The sequence below is a fragment of the Vicugna pacos genome, chromosome 12 (genome assembly GCF_048564905.1).
Source record: "Vicugna pacos chromosome 12, VicPac4, whole genome shotgun sequence".
In the NCBI taxonomy this organism is placed as follows: domain Eukaryota; kingdom Metazoa; phylum Chordata; class Mammalia; order Artiodactyla; family Camelidae; genus Vicugna; species Vicugna pacos.
In genome coordinates, this window is record NC_132998.1 from 22,393,672 (window position 1) to 22,408,813 (window position 15,142).

The window sequence follows — 15,142 nt, forward strand, 5'->3', positions numbered from 1 at the left end:
GCTCATTTGAAAGAAATTCCCTCTCTTCCCCCAAATTTTTAGTAGGCAATGAATCACAATTATTATGAAAAAATTAGAATTTAGATACCCCAAACAGAATTGAGAGTTTTCTCACTATTATTGCCTAGGGGTGAGCTTCTAAGTCTTTGTGGTTGTTTTTATATAGATGAATAAAAATTTATCTATGTCCCAAACTAGATTACATCATTTACATCACTACTCTTGGACTTTCCCTTTGAAAGGTGGTCTTTAGAAGGTGAGAGGATCCGTGTTGTTTAGGATACATTTCTTATCTGCTTTCACCTAGAGGCTCCTAAGAGCAACAGTGTAACTATCAACTAATCCAGACTGACAGTAAACATATTTCTTAAAACCTGCAACTTCCTTCCTGCTAGAGTGTTCAAATGATCGACCTTTCAGTGAGGAAGAAAGTGGAACATAGGAGGAGAGCCCTAGACTGAATCAGAATGCTCAGAGTCTAGTTTTGGCTCTGCCACTTCTGCCTAAGTAATGTTGACATGTAACTTATCCTTCTGCTCCCCCATCCCTCTCCTCACTCTCCAAAACACCATGCTAAAGTGAGTGACCTAGATGGTCATCATGCATTTTTGCCATCCTAAATAAATAATAAGGCTACTTCATCTGCATAGAGAGGCTTAATTAGAGTGATTGAGCCAAATTGGAGAGTCCAGTGAGAAATGAGCATTGATATTTCTTAATCTGGTTTGTAAGGAAGGAGTATGATTATATTCTTTCTCCTGTGGGACTCTGTTGTGTACTATAATTATTCGTCTTGGTTCCTTATTTAAGGCTGATTGAAAATCAGTTTAATAACCATCTGAGCTGTGCCTTTATGCTATTCACTATGGTAGGCAGTGAGTATGTGCAAGTCAGTGCCTTCAAAGTGCTCACTGCCTAAGCAGGGAAGAAAGCATGAAAATAAATAAATCACGAAACTAGTATGGTAAGTAGAACAAGATAAGTATACATAAGATGCAGGGGTAGCATGGGAAATTTATGTATTTATCAGTACTTATTTTATTATATTTTAAATTAAAGGACAGTCAGTTACAGTGTATCAATTTCTGGTGTACAGCACAATGTCCCAGTCATGTATGTACATATATATTCTTTTTCATTAAAGGTTATTACAAAATATTGAATATTTTCTGTGCTATACAGAATAAACTTGTTTTTTAAATTTATTTTTATATACAGCAGGTAACATTTCCAAATCTCAAACTCCCAAATTTATCCCTTCATACTCTCTTTCCCCAGTAACTATAAGATTGTTTATTATGTCTGTGAGTCTATTTCTGTTTTGTAGATGAATTCATAGTGTCCTTTTTTTTTCCTTTTCTTTTTAGAGTCTACATATGATGATATCATATGGTATTTTTCTTTCTCTTTCTGTCTCACTTCACTTAGAATGACAACCTCTAAATCCATCCATATTGCTGCAAATGGCATTATTTTATTCTTTTTTATGGCTGAGTACTATTCCATTGTACAAATATACCACAACTTCTTTATCTGGTCATCTGTCCATAGACATTTAGGTTGCTTCCATGTCTTGGCTACTGTATATAGTGCTGCTATGAACATTGTGGTGGATGCCTCTGTACCTGTTTTAAATTTTAGAAATAGGAAAATGTGTGTGTGGTAGAGGGAGGGAGGTGTTTTACGGTAAATTTTTTAAAAATTAAAAACTCCTAAGTGTTTACCTGTTTAGTATTGCATCATATATGTCCCCTCATAGTATTAGTTGCTATAAACTGTAGTTAAATGAGTTATGACATGGAGGTTTAAAAGAAAAAGAGTGTTCTTTTTCTTTTCATAGGTCAATTATTTTTCAGTGTCCTAAAACATCACCATTAAACTTTTCTTTAACAATTGACACTTCTGTCATTGAACAAAGAAAAACATCTACATGTGTCAAGTAATGACTAACAACCAAACACTGTAGCCTAAAATATATTCAGATACTCTTTGGGATTTAGATAATGGGGAGAAACGGATTTTCTTAAGGATACTGATGTTTCTTAGCATAAGTAATTTTTGTGGAATATTATGATATATCTACAAAGTAAGGGTTTTCCTGGTGATTGTAGCAATGTTGAATTCAAATCAAGGAACTGGAAAATATTTAAGCCCTGGGTATTAAATCTAGCACTGTGAAAGCGATTCTGTTGCATAGTTGGGGATGGGGAGCTTGGGGGAATTTAGTATAAAACCTTGGCCTGAGCTAATTTATTTGAAACCAGAAATTATATTGTTGAAATTTGCATTCTGTTTTCTTTCAATAGATGTACTAACACAAAGCACCATATATTTTTTTAAGGGCTTCCTCCTTTCTACAGGAATAAATTTGGCTTCTGAAAAAGAAAAACAAAATTGCGTAAGAAGTTCAGCATCAGTGCACCTCTTTCATCATTTGGGTTCATCTCAATAACTCCAGACATATTTTCTGGAAACATGTAAAAACATACCCATAAGTACTGAACGTAAAACCTGGCTGTACACCCGTAAACATATTTGCAGTCTTATGGTCCACTTACCACTGAGTTTTTGGAATCTGTGTGCATATTTTAAAAATCACTAGAATAAGTGAAAATTGGAACAAGAAATTATTTGAGAGAAAGTGCTACCTGGAGATGCCTGAGGAACACTGTTCTATGACTCGCTTTATGAAGTGAGTGAGCTCTTGCCCATCAATGCTTTCTGGATTACCTCTGTCCTGAGAAATTAGGTTAAGATGGAAACAACACAATATCTTTAAAATGTTTTATTCATCCAAACTAAGTACTGAAAAAGCACGGTTCCTAAAGAGGCTTGGAATAGTTGAGAAGTTAACAACCAGACCAATTGGATTGTATTTTCGAAAATGTCACACTGTAAGACTTGTAAAGCTTTAGGACCATACCCGGTGAGTCTGAAGGTAAGAGGGAGAAGAGAAAGTGGTGAGAGAGACCTTTTTAAGTTCAGGGATGCTCTAAAAAACTACCGGATGGTCTAAGAGAGTTTCATGAAACATAAAACCTCAATGCAACTGTAATCTGAATATGAGGAAAAGGTTATTTTTAAAAAATAGTTGCACTCTTGCAAAATATATTACTGTTTTTTTCAGGTTGAAAAAGTTAAGCATGATGTATATACTAAGGATTTCCATCCTGTGCTGAGTATTGTTTTTAAAATTGCATTCTAACCCACGGCTGTGTATCTCTCTCCTCTCTTTTGGTTCTTGCGCCTGCTCTGCCCCAGGCTGGCCTTCATTCCACGACGTGATCAGTTCTGACGCAGTCACATTCACAGACGACTTTTCCTACGGGATGCACAGGGTGGAAACCAGCTGCTCTCAGGTCAGTTATCCCCACCTGAAAACACAAAATGCTGCTCATTCCGCATTACAAACACTTTCAAGACTCCTGGTTGTGCTAAATACAGCAACTAAGGCCCAGTGACCCATCACAAAAGGAACAGACAAGCACAGTGCAGTCTCTATCAATCAAGCCCTATCATTAGGAGTTTAGCCAAGTCCAATTAAATGTCAGTCATTGGCTTCAACACTGTTAAACAAAATCGTTAGTAGGAAAAATCATCTTCAGTTGACTCAGTACAGTGGGGAATGGGCTATTCTTAAGGCATGTGAAGATTTCATTATGTGGCCTTACATAATCTGATGTTTAGATAATCCTCTCCCTGCAGTTCTGTGTACCTGTTGCTCGGTCATAATACCTCTGCTGGTAATGATCCAAACACGATCACAAAGACCCCGGAAACAGCTTTCCTTGGGTGGATGTGAGGAGGGAGTTTGGAGAGAGGCAGAAGGAAGAGGAAGTTCAGTGGCAGGCTGTGGGAAGGCAGAGAGGGACTGTGTGACAAGGGCCCTCCTTCTCTACTCCTAGAAATAGCCCTATCCTCACTTCCAGGGATGTGCTAATTAGTTCTTTCCACTCTGTTCTAACCAAATTAGTGCTGGAGCTAAGGGGAAAAAATGAATACGTGTTGAGGAGGAAGCCAAAATACAGTTAATCTGTCATCCCAATGAAGAGATCGAGCTGTGGGCTTTTGTACCTACACCCAGAGATACAGCCAGAACCTTGTGCACCGAATTAGAGCAACTGCCCATTCCATTTTAGAGTAGGTTGTCTTGTTCTAACATGCTTTAAATAAGTGACACGTGAGGTCTGGGTGCTGTGGCACTGAAACTCACCGGCACCACAGAGTGCTGTGTTGGGGGATGTCTGTTGCACATACCAGCGGTAAGGGGGGCACTGTCGGGCAGCTGTGATAGCCAAGGGATTGCCCGGGGGCCTCCCTCAGCATTCTTCTACCTGCCCTTTACCCCCTCCATCGGGCCCAAGAGTTCAGGGAGTAGGTGGCATGTTTACTACCAAGTAGGGAGGGAGATTGGTTTGAATCTAACCATCTGATGAATTTCTGCTTTTTCTTTTCTTTTCTTTCTTTCTTTCTTTCTTTGTTTCTTTCTTTCTTTCTTTCTTTCTTTCTTTCTTTCTTTCTTTCTTTCTTTCTTTCTTTCTTTCTTTAAAAAATAAGGTTGGCAAATTAATTTTTTCTAAGTATGAGGGCCACTCTCGCCCTTGAAAAGCAGACTTTATATTTTACATCACATTTTCAGTTCACTCTTGTTCCTCAGATATGAGTCTGAGCAAGATAGTGGTACTTTTTGATTGTGGGTCTCACCCCCAGAGATTCTAATTTAATTTGTCTGGGTAGAGACTGAACATCAGAATTCTTAAAAGCCCCCCTAGTTAGCGTCCACAATAACCTAGTGAGCAGACACTGTTATTCTCTCTCATTTTGCAGTTGAGGAAACTGAGGCACAAGGAGTGCAATTACACTTGGGTGAATTTATATAGATTTAAGTGGCAGAACTGAGACTTGAATTTGGGCATTTAGCTCCAGAGTTCTTTACAGTTTTCAGATGGATAGATAGGTAGGTAGGTAGGTAGGTAGGTAGGTAGACAGATTGATAGATGCACCATAAGGAGTCATACTGAAATAAGAAAAAAACAAAACCCCCCAAATCCTGTGATCCTCCAACAGTTAGTTTAATTCAGTTCGGTTTTGGATTCAATTGAATATTTATTGATTTTTTTTTAAAACTGCCACAAAAACAAATTGTGAGTATCTACCCAGGAATCTAAAATGTTTGAGAAAAGAGCAACTGGGGAGGATGGCACATAGTAATTTGTAACTTAGGTACATAGTACTTGGTAAACGTCTCTTAAGGCTAAATGGTGGTTTCTTTTTTCTTTTAAGCTGCATTAAGTGCTGTTACATGACTGCGACTTTCCTTTTCATTCAGAACCCACTTTCAAACATTGAATTCTATGAAAACCAAATAAAAAAGACACAGAAAAAATGGGGCCCAAGATAGTAACTTTCTTTAAGGCCCTTCTCTCTGACATCTTTGTGACTGATTCTTCACATTCACAGTGAGAACACGCTTCCCCCTTTCTCTGCGCCAGCCACTGACGTAACATCAGCAGGAGTCAAGAAAAGGCCGTTAGGAAGGTGTCCTACGGTGACCAAAGAGAAATGAAACCCACACAATGTGCCCGGATCAGGCAACGTTCATGAAAACTACCGCGCTAACCCGGGCACAGCTCTTGGCCCTCTGGTTAAAGGCCTAGATGACTGTTAGGATTCTGCGGTCCTTTCCTAATTGTTGGGTGAAGGACGGACACTGACTGACCCATTCCTTTTGGGCTTCTTTTTTCACCACCTTTAGTTCTCACATTTATGAAGTATTTGACCATTTCTTAAATAAAAGTCTTAAAGAGAAGAGGGAGAGAAATTTGCTCCATTAGCATATGTGTGAAAATACATTCTTCGAGAGGTAAATACCACACAGAAAATAATTGGGTTCCAGCCCCCGAGAATATGTTTGGTGGACTCGTCCCCGTGTGGACAGAGCAGACGTGTGGCCCTCAGTGCAGCGGCTAACAGCTCACTAAACTGAAGTGTGCTGGGCATCTTCCCTTTCAATGTCTTTGGCTTTTGATTTGTGTGTTTGACACAGACATTTATTTTCCTTTTGTTTTACATTTTTCTTTAGTTTTCTCTTCTCCATTTTCTCATCCATCCTTTTTATCTTGACTTGGAAAAAAAAACCTGATTTAATGGTTTCCATACTCTTTAGAGTAACCACTCTTTAGGAAGTATTTGACGTCCTAGTTTCTCATTCTTAACACTATTTTTCATCATCAGTTTATTTTTTTTTACCTTCTATTTCAGTTTATTTAGTCTCTTCTCTTACTTCTACTTGCAACTTCTTCCATCTTTTTTTTTTTTTTTTAACTTTTCGACGGTGACATGGTATGGGGAACTTCTCTGATTTGGTTTTCCTCATTCTAAAATTCTTATTTTATTGTGAATTCACCTGGCTTGTCCATTCTCTAAACTAAATTGCATCAAAGGGGTTTGTGTTATGAAGAATCTGTGAGGATCTCAGAGGCATTCTCCGTCGGACATGTTATGTGGAGTGCTTCTTTCCTTGTGGTGAAGATGGAGCATCTGAACACGAAGACCCTTTTACTGCCAGCTTACACAAATCAGTTAAGCTTCTGTGGATGAAACCATAGACTCACCTTGCCTGCCTGGCAACATGGCGATATTTTTTGATCTATGCGTCTCTAATTCTTGCTTTAGTACTTAGGATTCTCCTTCCTTCTCCTCCTCCTCCTCCTCTCCCCCATGCCTCTTTCTCCTCCTCTCCTCTCATTCTTCTTCATTGTGACGTACATCACACCATGCAGTGAATTAGGCCTCATATTTGGGGAGAAGTTGTAAACACATTGGGAGCCATACCCATCACCTCTTTATACTACATTGTCGTTTTTCCAGGTGCCCGGTGACTTTTTAGGTAGTAATATTTTAGTAAAATTTTATTGAGAAAGTTAAGATTTATTCAGTTCTGTAATCACTTTTCAGAGGAATATTGTAGTCAGGTCCTTCTAAAAGAATTGCTGTGTAATAACCCTAGCTCACCACCCGACGTGTAAGTGAACAGCACAGAAGACAAGCAGGAGTGGTGGCAGTTCTTCACTGCCTTCGTCAGGGTTCCTGCTTGTGGAGGAAATATGTTGCCCTGCTACATTCTGATTTTTGTTGCAACTGTGTTTGCTTTCTTTTCCTCTTCTACCTACTGAGTTGAGGAATTATATTCCAGTTATCTCTTCCAAAGAGGATCTTTGTCTTAAGTTTGCCCACTTTGGTGGGTATATGTATCTTTCCTCTGACTGTAGCAATTTCCCAACAACTTTCAGTTATAAAGACTTTTCCTTAATTTTATTTAATTTACATTTTTTTAGTTAGTGATAAAATACATCGCTTCTATTCCAGTTTCACTGGCTACTATGAATAAATTATTTGACAGTTTCTCCCTAATCCTCCAACCCCAGCCTGTTAAGTAACACTTTGCCAGGAATTTAAATTCAGTGCAAAGAGGTAAGATGTGCATGGTTTAAGCTGTAGTTCCGCGAAGGAAAGTCCCTCCTGGAAATCCTTGGGCAATTTTTCCTTCTTTAGATCAAAATTTATATCTGCAGCTAATGGGAGGCCAGTAAATCACTTAACTTTTTGTAATAATCTTTAAGGAAGCCATCAGAACCCTGAGTTTACCCAAGTTGGAATCTATTTATGACCTCAGCTATTGCTGTTTGAATCTGTGGTAGAGGCCCTTAAGTTTGTTTTAGATCATTATTGATTTGTTTGAAGTCAGCCAAATCAATGGACAGGTAAATATCCACCAATGCAAAGTATTTTTCAAGAGTTGAGCAGTTTTTGGTAAAACCCCAAACCTTATTAATCTTTTGCAGATGACAAGTCATATATTGCTGATGATTAAAGATGTCCATGTGTTACAAGGGGGTTTCAGACTCGCAGCCCATCTCTCTTTTTCTTGATCTTTCAGTAAAATCATAATGCTAAACTGGTGACTTCACAATCATTTCCTTGGCAAAAGATTAATATCACCAGCGCAGAGGAAAAGAGCCCTACTTACGCACAAGTGTCTTTAATAATAGTGGGAGAAAACAGGATCCTACTGGCAAAGCAAATTGCTTTTCTCCTTAAAACTCTTTTCTCCTTCCCATCCTGCCCCATATGCCCAAGTGTAAAAGCCCTGCTTTGAAACTGCTTCATCTTGTAGATCAAACACTTAAGAGAAAATGACAATAACAAACCCTAAAACATCCTAGGAATAGCTGGGAGAAAACCCTCTAGGACAGTTGGAAATACATCAGTGCAGAGATACGTAACCGTGTTGAATGCACTGTTTTGTTTCTTAGGCACACAATTGAGAATCGCAGTCAGATTTTAAGGAATTAGGTTAAATTTGATGCTCAATCACTTTTTTTGGGTGGGGGAGTCCTTTCCCTTGGTTCTCTGCAGGTTCTTTAGTTTGCTAGCTTTTGTGAGAGGGAGGCTTGGGTGATAAAGGATTCTGGTGGAAATTTAAACTTTTTCTTTTGAACAATTACCTCATGCTTCTTCAGAATGAGAGCTAGAATATTTGATCACAGTTTGTATTTTACTTGTAAAAGAAATACATAACCATTTTTAAACAACTTTTAAAATGCACACCCAAGATTCTACCCTGAAATAAATCATTAACAGCAGGTTTCAGAGATTTCTTTATCGGGCAACCAGTTTGTTTCAGTTACAACAAGGTGTGCCGAGAGTTCCCAACACATTGTCAGTTGGCTGGGGCCGGGGAGGCAGAGCTCGCAGGCAGCTAAAGAAACAATGCATCACTGACAACTTTCATTCATCATCCCAGCCTTCCGCAGGGGCTAGAAGCTGGAAAGAATGGGCTCCATGTGCGTTCCCCTCAGGGAGGAGCTTTCGGGGCTTGTGCGTTTTTAAAATGAACCGGGTAACAGTATTTTACAGGAGACTGGGTGTACTTGGAGGGGGAGCAGAAATGCTGCCCTGAGGTTAGGCTTCCCTCAGACCAACGGCCTTGCAACTTTGCAGGCAGCACAGTGGGCATGTATGTGGTGGCACAGATGTAAATGACCACCTTGCTGTGTCTTGAAATGTTGCTCCTCCCTCACTTATGTGAGCCTGGTGTGACTGTCCCAGAACACCTTGTGCAAGCGTGATGGAGCTATCACTATTGTTTTTAGGGGACCCGCACCCACACTGAGGATTTCCCTATCCCATCACCAACCCACATAGTTGTTTGCAAAGGATTTTGTTGCCTTTTTTCCACTATAATGTCTCTTCTTCACCCCCCTCCCTTTTTCTTTGGCCTGAATTAGGGACATCCAGCATCTGTGTTTTTCTTTCTGTTTAACCAAAAGTCTAGTTTCAGATTTAGCACATGAAACTCCAGACTGAGAACCAAGTCAGTTCAACAGATTAAGTTACTCTAATTTGGATTTTTAAAAAAATTGTTGAGAAACGAATACCACTAAGTGGCTTCAAGCATACCATTACTCTGCTTTATTTTGGGAGTAAGGTAAATAAATAGAACTGTTTTCTAAATATGCTTGAGATGATTAATAAATGCAATATCATTTATTTTTGCCCAGATAGCTGTATTCTCTCATTAAAAAAAAAAAAAAAACCAAATGCCTGTCTGAGGCTTTTATGTGAAAACTCTACCTCTCAGATGCCAAGTGATCAAAGTGCCGGAGCTGCACGTGAGATCAGTAATTGTGCACACACACTGGTCACCGAGCGCACCAGTTCCTGCGGGCCTGCACGCTGACTGTTTTGGCAGGCACACATAAGTGTTTTCCTGTGTCCATTGGGTAAGCATATGTATTTTTACTGGTGCATCTTAGCCGCTGATGCCTGAAAATTTGGCCTCAATTGTTTATAGAAAGGAAAAGCAATCTGAGCTGTCAGCCTTGATATTACCTAAACCTGCATAAAATGTGGTAAAATAATGCAAGATTTGTTTTTTAGGCCTGTTTCATATTTTCCAGGCAATAGATCAAATCAGTTCAGGGTTCATTTTTAGTTCTTTAATAACCTGACACAGTGTGTTGGCAGTAAAATAAGAATGCACTTTTAACATGGAAGTGCCATGTAGTCAAAGCGACTATTTGAGCTGTTTATTAACGACTAGAGAACCTGTGAGAGTTGAGTTTAGCACTTTCAGTGGGGAAACCAAGATTCTAGTTCTCTCCGTCGTAATGAGCACCATCCCTCACTTCTCTCGCATCATCTCCATCTGGTGTGGAGGGGGCAGAACACCCCCCTTCTCAAATCCTACTCTATTTCCCCACAATTTGTAAGTGTTTCATACACCAAACAAGCACAGTGAGAAGAATTAATAAGTAATTTATATGCTTCCTCCCTCATGTTCTCCCCTAAGTCTTGACGCGGAACGCTCTGCCCTACATATCCGCCCCTTGGCTTCCTTCAGGTTCTTATCCCAGAGTCACCCAGGAAACCACTGCCGACCACCTCACCTAAAATGCCAGCCCCCAACCCTCACTCACTGTGTATCCCTCCTTTTTATTTTTTATTTTTTTTTTTTGCTCCTTAGCATTTATTTCCACCTATGATACTTTGCAGTTCCTTATTTCCTTTGTATGTGTGCCTCCCCCACTAGAATGTAAGCTCCGTGAGGCCACTGCCTAGATCTCCAGAGTCTGGGACAGTGCCTGGCATGTAGCAGGTGCTCCATAAATATTGCGAAATGAATGAATGGGGGTCATTTGCCCCAAGTTTTGGTTTCTTCATTACACGATGAACAATGTGTTTTCACAGCCTGTTTGAATGTGGTGCACTAATGTCCCCATATCCTTCACTGCTGTCCCTGCAGAGGAAGGGTGGGAGATAGCTAGTGAGCTGTGCTGCTGTCCCCTGGGGCTGTCCCCTACAGCAAACTCCTCGGTGCAGGGCTCTGTTCAGCGAGCCAGCCTTCTTGGAGACACTTTCTCTGGGCTGGATTTCTCTCAAATGCCAGCATAACTAACCATCCCTTCTTCTGCTTCTGTCTGGATTATCTGCCTCTCCTCCTTCCCCAGCTTTTTGGACAGTCAATAGCATGGATTGAGCTCGACAGCTTATTCCTTCTCCACACGATCCAGTCTGTGTGGGTGAAGGAGCCCGCATGGCACTCCGCCTACTGGAAGTCAAAAAAAAAAAACATTGCATGGACTAGTGACATTCTCATTTGCCACACCGCAGTCCTGGTGACCATAACATAAATCTACTGAGCCTTGCATTGCTTTGCTGGGTTCCAAGAACATCCAATGCTTGTCTGATGCTAAGTTTTACTGCCCATGAAAGCAAACATCACCTCCGTCATGGCCAGTTAAACAGTATCTTTTACAGTGGACTTCTGCATATCTGAAACCGACCCATCCAAAGGCAAAAGCAGTGCCAGGGGGAAAGATTTTATTCTGCCATGTTTCTTACAAAGGGAGATCAAGGGTCAACTCAATTCATAAAATTACTGCAGTCATTTTTCAGCTGGCTGAGTGGCTTCACAGATCAAAAAATACAGTGGCTCCTAAATGATTTCTGATATGCACAATTCTGGTGTTTTTTATTCTCAGCATGTGGTGCAAAGCCTGCCAGAAGCCATCATTGCAGCTATTGACAGGCGGATTAGAAATCATCCGCGATGGTTTCCATCATTTCTCTATAGGCTGGCCATCCATTTAAGCTGCGGAATGCGGGATCCCCTCAAAGCCTGCTTTGTGCACACTGTTGGCTTATGTTTTGCTCGTCTCTTTCAGTGTGGGGCTCACCTCGGGCACATTTTTGACGACGGACCTCGTCCTACCGGCAAAAGATACTGCATAAATTCGGCTTCCTTGTCTTTCACGCCTGCAGATAGCAGCGGCGCCGCGGGAGGCAGCGCAGTGGGCAGCCCGGCCCAGGCCGACAAAACGGAGCTGTAGAGGGACGGAAAGTGATGGCAGCACGCGTGCTTAGTGCCCAGCTTTATGAAAGCAAATTCAGTGTCGCCTATCTCAGATATATTTTTTCAAAAATAGAAGGGCAGTTTTATGCTATTAATATTTTTCTTCTTTTGCTTAAACAGAGGCCCTGGCCATCAATGCATTTTGGTATTGACTAGATCGGGAACAGTTTATAACTTTAGTGAACCTCGGAGATAGCTTTGTGAAACTTCCTCACAAGCCACTTAATTACCGTTTGGCATTATTCTCTTCGTCCACATAGCTTCTTTTGATATGTATATATTTCTTTCTCCTTGCTGAAGAGGCAGAAGGTGCTAGGTCTTCAAACATGAAAATCCAGGTCTCCTCTGCAATGCAGAGACCAGGGCTCGGAATGCAGGGTGTTGAGACCTGCAAGACACATGGCCTGGAGGCATTTGTGCAGATCCACCTAAGATAAGGATGGAGTGATATCTTATGAGACTTCTCTGCCTTGTGGAAAGTTTGAGCTAAGGTCATTTATTCTCACTAAAAGGGTGTGAAGGTCTAAAGTCTTTCCTTATGTTAAATTGTTGCCAGACCTGAGAGGGTGCACTGAGCGTTGTGGCAGAGAAGTAAACATTACCTCATGGGTAGGCCTTTATTTTATTTTTCATGGAAAACAGTGGAAGGTAAGGCGACTGTAAAGTATCGAGCCCCTTTTTGTCCAAAGTTCACGAAGAAGAACACCGGCCGATGCCTTTTGTAAGTCTGTCCCTCCACTCTAACGCCAGCTGCAGCTGGAAGAGCGTTTGGTGAATTCCCTGTGTGTAATAAAATATTGGGTACAACCCACTTCATCAAGGCGGCAGAAGTATGAGAGAGCAGAGAAGGCCAAGGAGGAAGCCCCGGGTCCTTAGACGTCCCGCACTCTGCAGAAGAGCTGACAAGACACTGCAAGTAACAAACGGAGCACAAAGGGAAGGGGCGGGAGGACCTGGTGCGCAGGGTCAGGTGACCTCTGGAAGGATGTTGGTGGTTAAAACAGAAACAGCCAGGAGCTCAAGTCCCACCCTTGACACTAATCTGCTGCGTGACCAGGGACAAGCTGTCTAGCCTCTTCATGCCTGTTCGTTATGTATACACTTGGACTTACAATATTTGTGAAATAATTGACACTCTCAGGGGAAAATTGCTATATTGCTATACAGTTAAGATCAGTGTTGTAAAATTAAACCTATCTGGTTCTAATTGCCTCAGAGCAAAGCCCAGGCATTTGAAATGGAAAGAAGCAGAGAGGAGGCTGACTTAGCTGACTGGTATGGAAACAGTTGGGCCAAGAGCCAGAAATTTTTCTTTGTAGCAATATGGCTAGTTTTACTCTAGGAAGCTCAGCTCGACTGCCATGAAACATTTAGTCTGGTGGGATGGATGTCATTGTGCACTGCAAGGTTTTCACAGCTCTGAGCAGTGCTGACACACTGCAGCCAGGTGTGAAGGTACAGTTTGTGACTGATGTATATTGTGTTTGTAGCCTTGAATGCTCATCCTGAGATGTAGTGTTTTTTTAAATAATATTTTTGTAAATCTTTGAAAGCTTATAAAAACAGACATCTTTCCCTATAAGCACCAAGACAAAAAAAAAAAAAAAAAAAAAGAGGAACACTCAACAATTTTAAAGAAATAATGAGAAACTAAAATGAAAAGTTGTGACCAATCAAAATGTCAGTGTGGTCATGTCCATATCCTTCTATGTCTCTACAAACACCTCCTGGTGAGGTCCTGGCATCCTGGCGATGCTTCATTGTCACGTGGGCTACACACAGCTTAGGGATTCCAGATGCATTATGCTCTTCTTCCCTCGGCTCCCAGATGTCTCACCTCAGGCTCTGGGGTCACTCTGCAATGGGCAGGTGTCAGCCCCTCTAGAAAAGAGATGGAAAATTTAAGAATTGAATTGAAGCCTCAGCATTCAGACTATCCTAGAAGTCTTTCCCGACCTCACGGAGCGAATCCCAACGTTTCCCAGCGACCCAAGGATCCCTAAAGAAGTGGGTCTCTCAGGATGGTCCTGTCACAGCATGCAGTCCGTCCCTCACAGGCTCACACAGCACGTCTCACGTGGCTCCAGCTCTGTGTGGCAGCCTGCCCCGCTGGACGCTAGCCACAGTGTTGGGTAGACAGGGAAGATAACGAGGGCCTTCTCCTGCTCCCCAGAGACTCTGGATTCTCATTGTTCCTCCAGTTTTATCGTAGGGCTTAACATGCCCCTCAAAAAGCTCCTCTTCTAATGCTTCATATATGTTTCAAGGAAAGCCAGTTTTTCTTCTACCACATTTTTCCAGCATCAACTTTAAGAAAAATGCAACATCCATTGAAGAAAGAAAGTGAGGTGTATGCATGTGGTTTAATTTCAGATTGCTTTTGAGTTTAAGTGGTATCAAATTTCAGTATACTTCTGTCTTATGTTAAAGAAATATATTACTAAAACGTAAGTGAGCAATAATGTCAGCTGTCGAGCACTAGATTTATTTTTGCAGGATATGGAGTGCAATGAACTGAGTCAATATGGCGAGGTGTATGTGATCTGTGGGAGTTATGCCATTTAACATAGGAAATGCATGGGACTTCCCTCTCTGCACTCCAGCCCTCGCTGTACCATTAGGAGACGCAGGTTTCTTTGGTGGTGTGTAAAAAGTACATCCATACACTCACGTAGACTGGATCTGAAGAACGCAATAGTATATATTGTGTTAGAGAACAGTTCTGTGTGTTTAAACTTTTTGTAGATGCATTTAACTTCTTAATACAAATAATATAGCGAGTTGAAAGCCTTTCCATGTTAACTGAATTGAAAATGCCTTGCTTTAAATATGGAATAGGATGAAAGGGGCTATCATTTGTTCTGAAGGTCGAATACTATTTTTGCCTTAGATAGCTTTGTAATAACTTTTCTCCAAGCAATTCAAGACTTTTGAAAAATGACATGAAATTTTCATCAAAAACCCTTTTCCTATGTTTATTGTATACAGAAATTATGCAATAAAATCTCTTTCTAAAAATGTTTTCTTCTCTGATTCCTGAATCCCTTTCTTATTTTTAGCTCAGATGCATGGACTGTCTGCTAGAGTTTGTCGTGGGCCGCTGTGTTTATCTGCTTACCCAGCTGACGTGTCTGTGGTTCGTATAGCGGGCCTTTTATCCGACGTGGCCTTTATGAGCTAGGGATCTGATAGTCGAGTCTCGTCAGACTCTCCATACCCCAGGCC

General features: G+C 41.0%; 1 protein-coding gene across 4 annotated transcripts in view; it reads left to right on the top strand.

The window, feature by feature from the left end:
* MSRB3 (methionine sulfoxide reductase B3) overlaps positions 1 to 14,939 on the top strand; it is a 158,099-nt gene extending 143,160 nt beyond the window's left edge. For all 4 annotated transcript variants that reach the window (XM_072973019.1, XM_072973018.1, XM_072973020.1 and 1 more), the window contains 2 exons: positions 3,262 to 3,359; positions 11,730 to 14,939. In XM_072973019.1, the coding sequence (XP_072829120.1) occupies positions 3,262 to 3,359; positions 11,730 to 11,894 (263 nt within the window). In that variant the 3' untranslated portion in view covers positions 11,895 to 14,939. The remainder of the gene's footprint in view (positions 1 to 3,261; positions 3,360 to 11,729) is intronic.
* Positions 14,940 to 15,142: the final 203 nt, after the last annotated feature.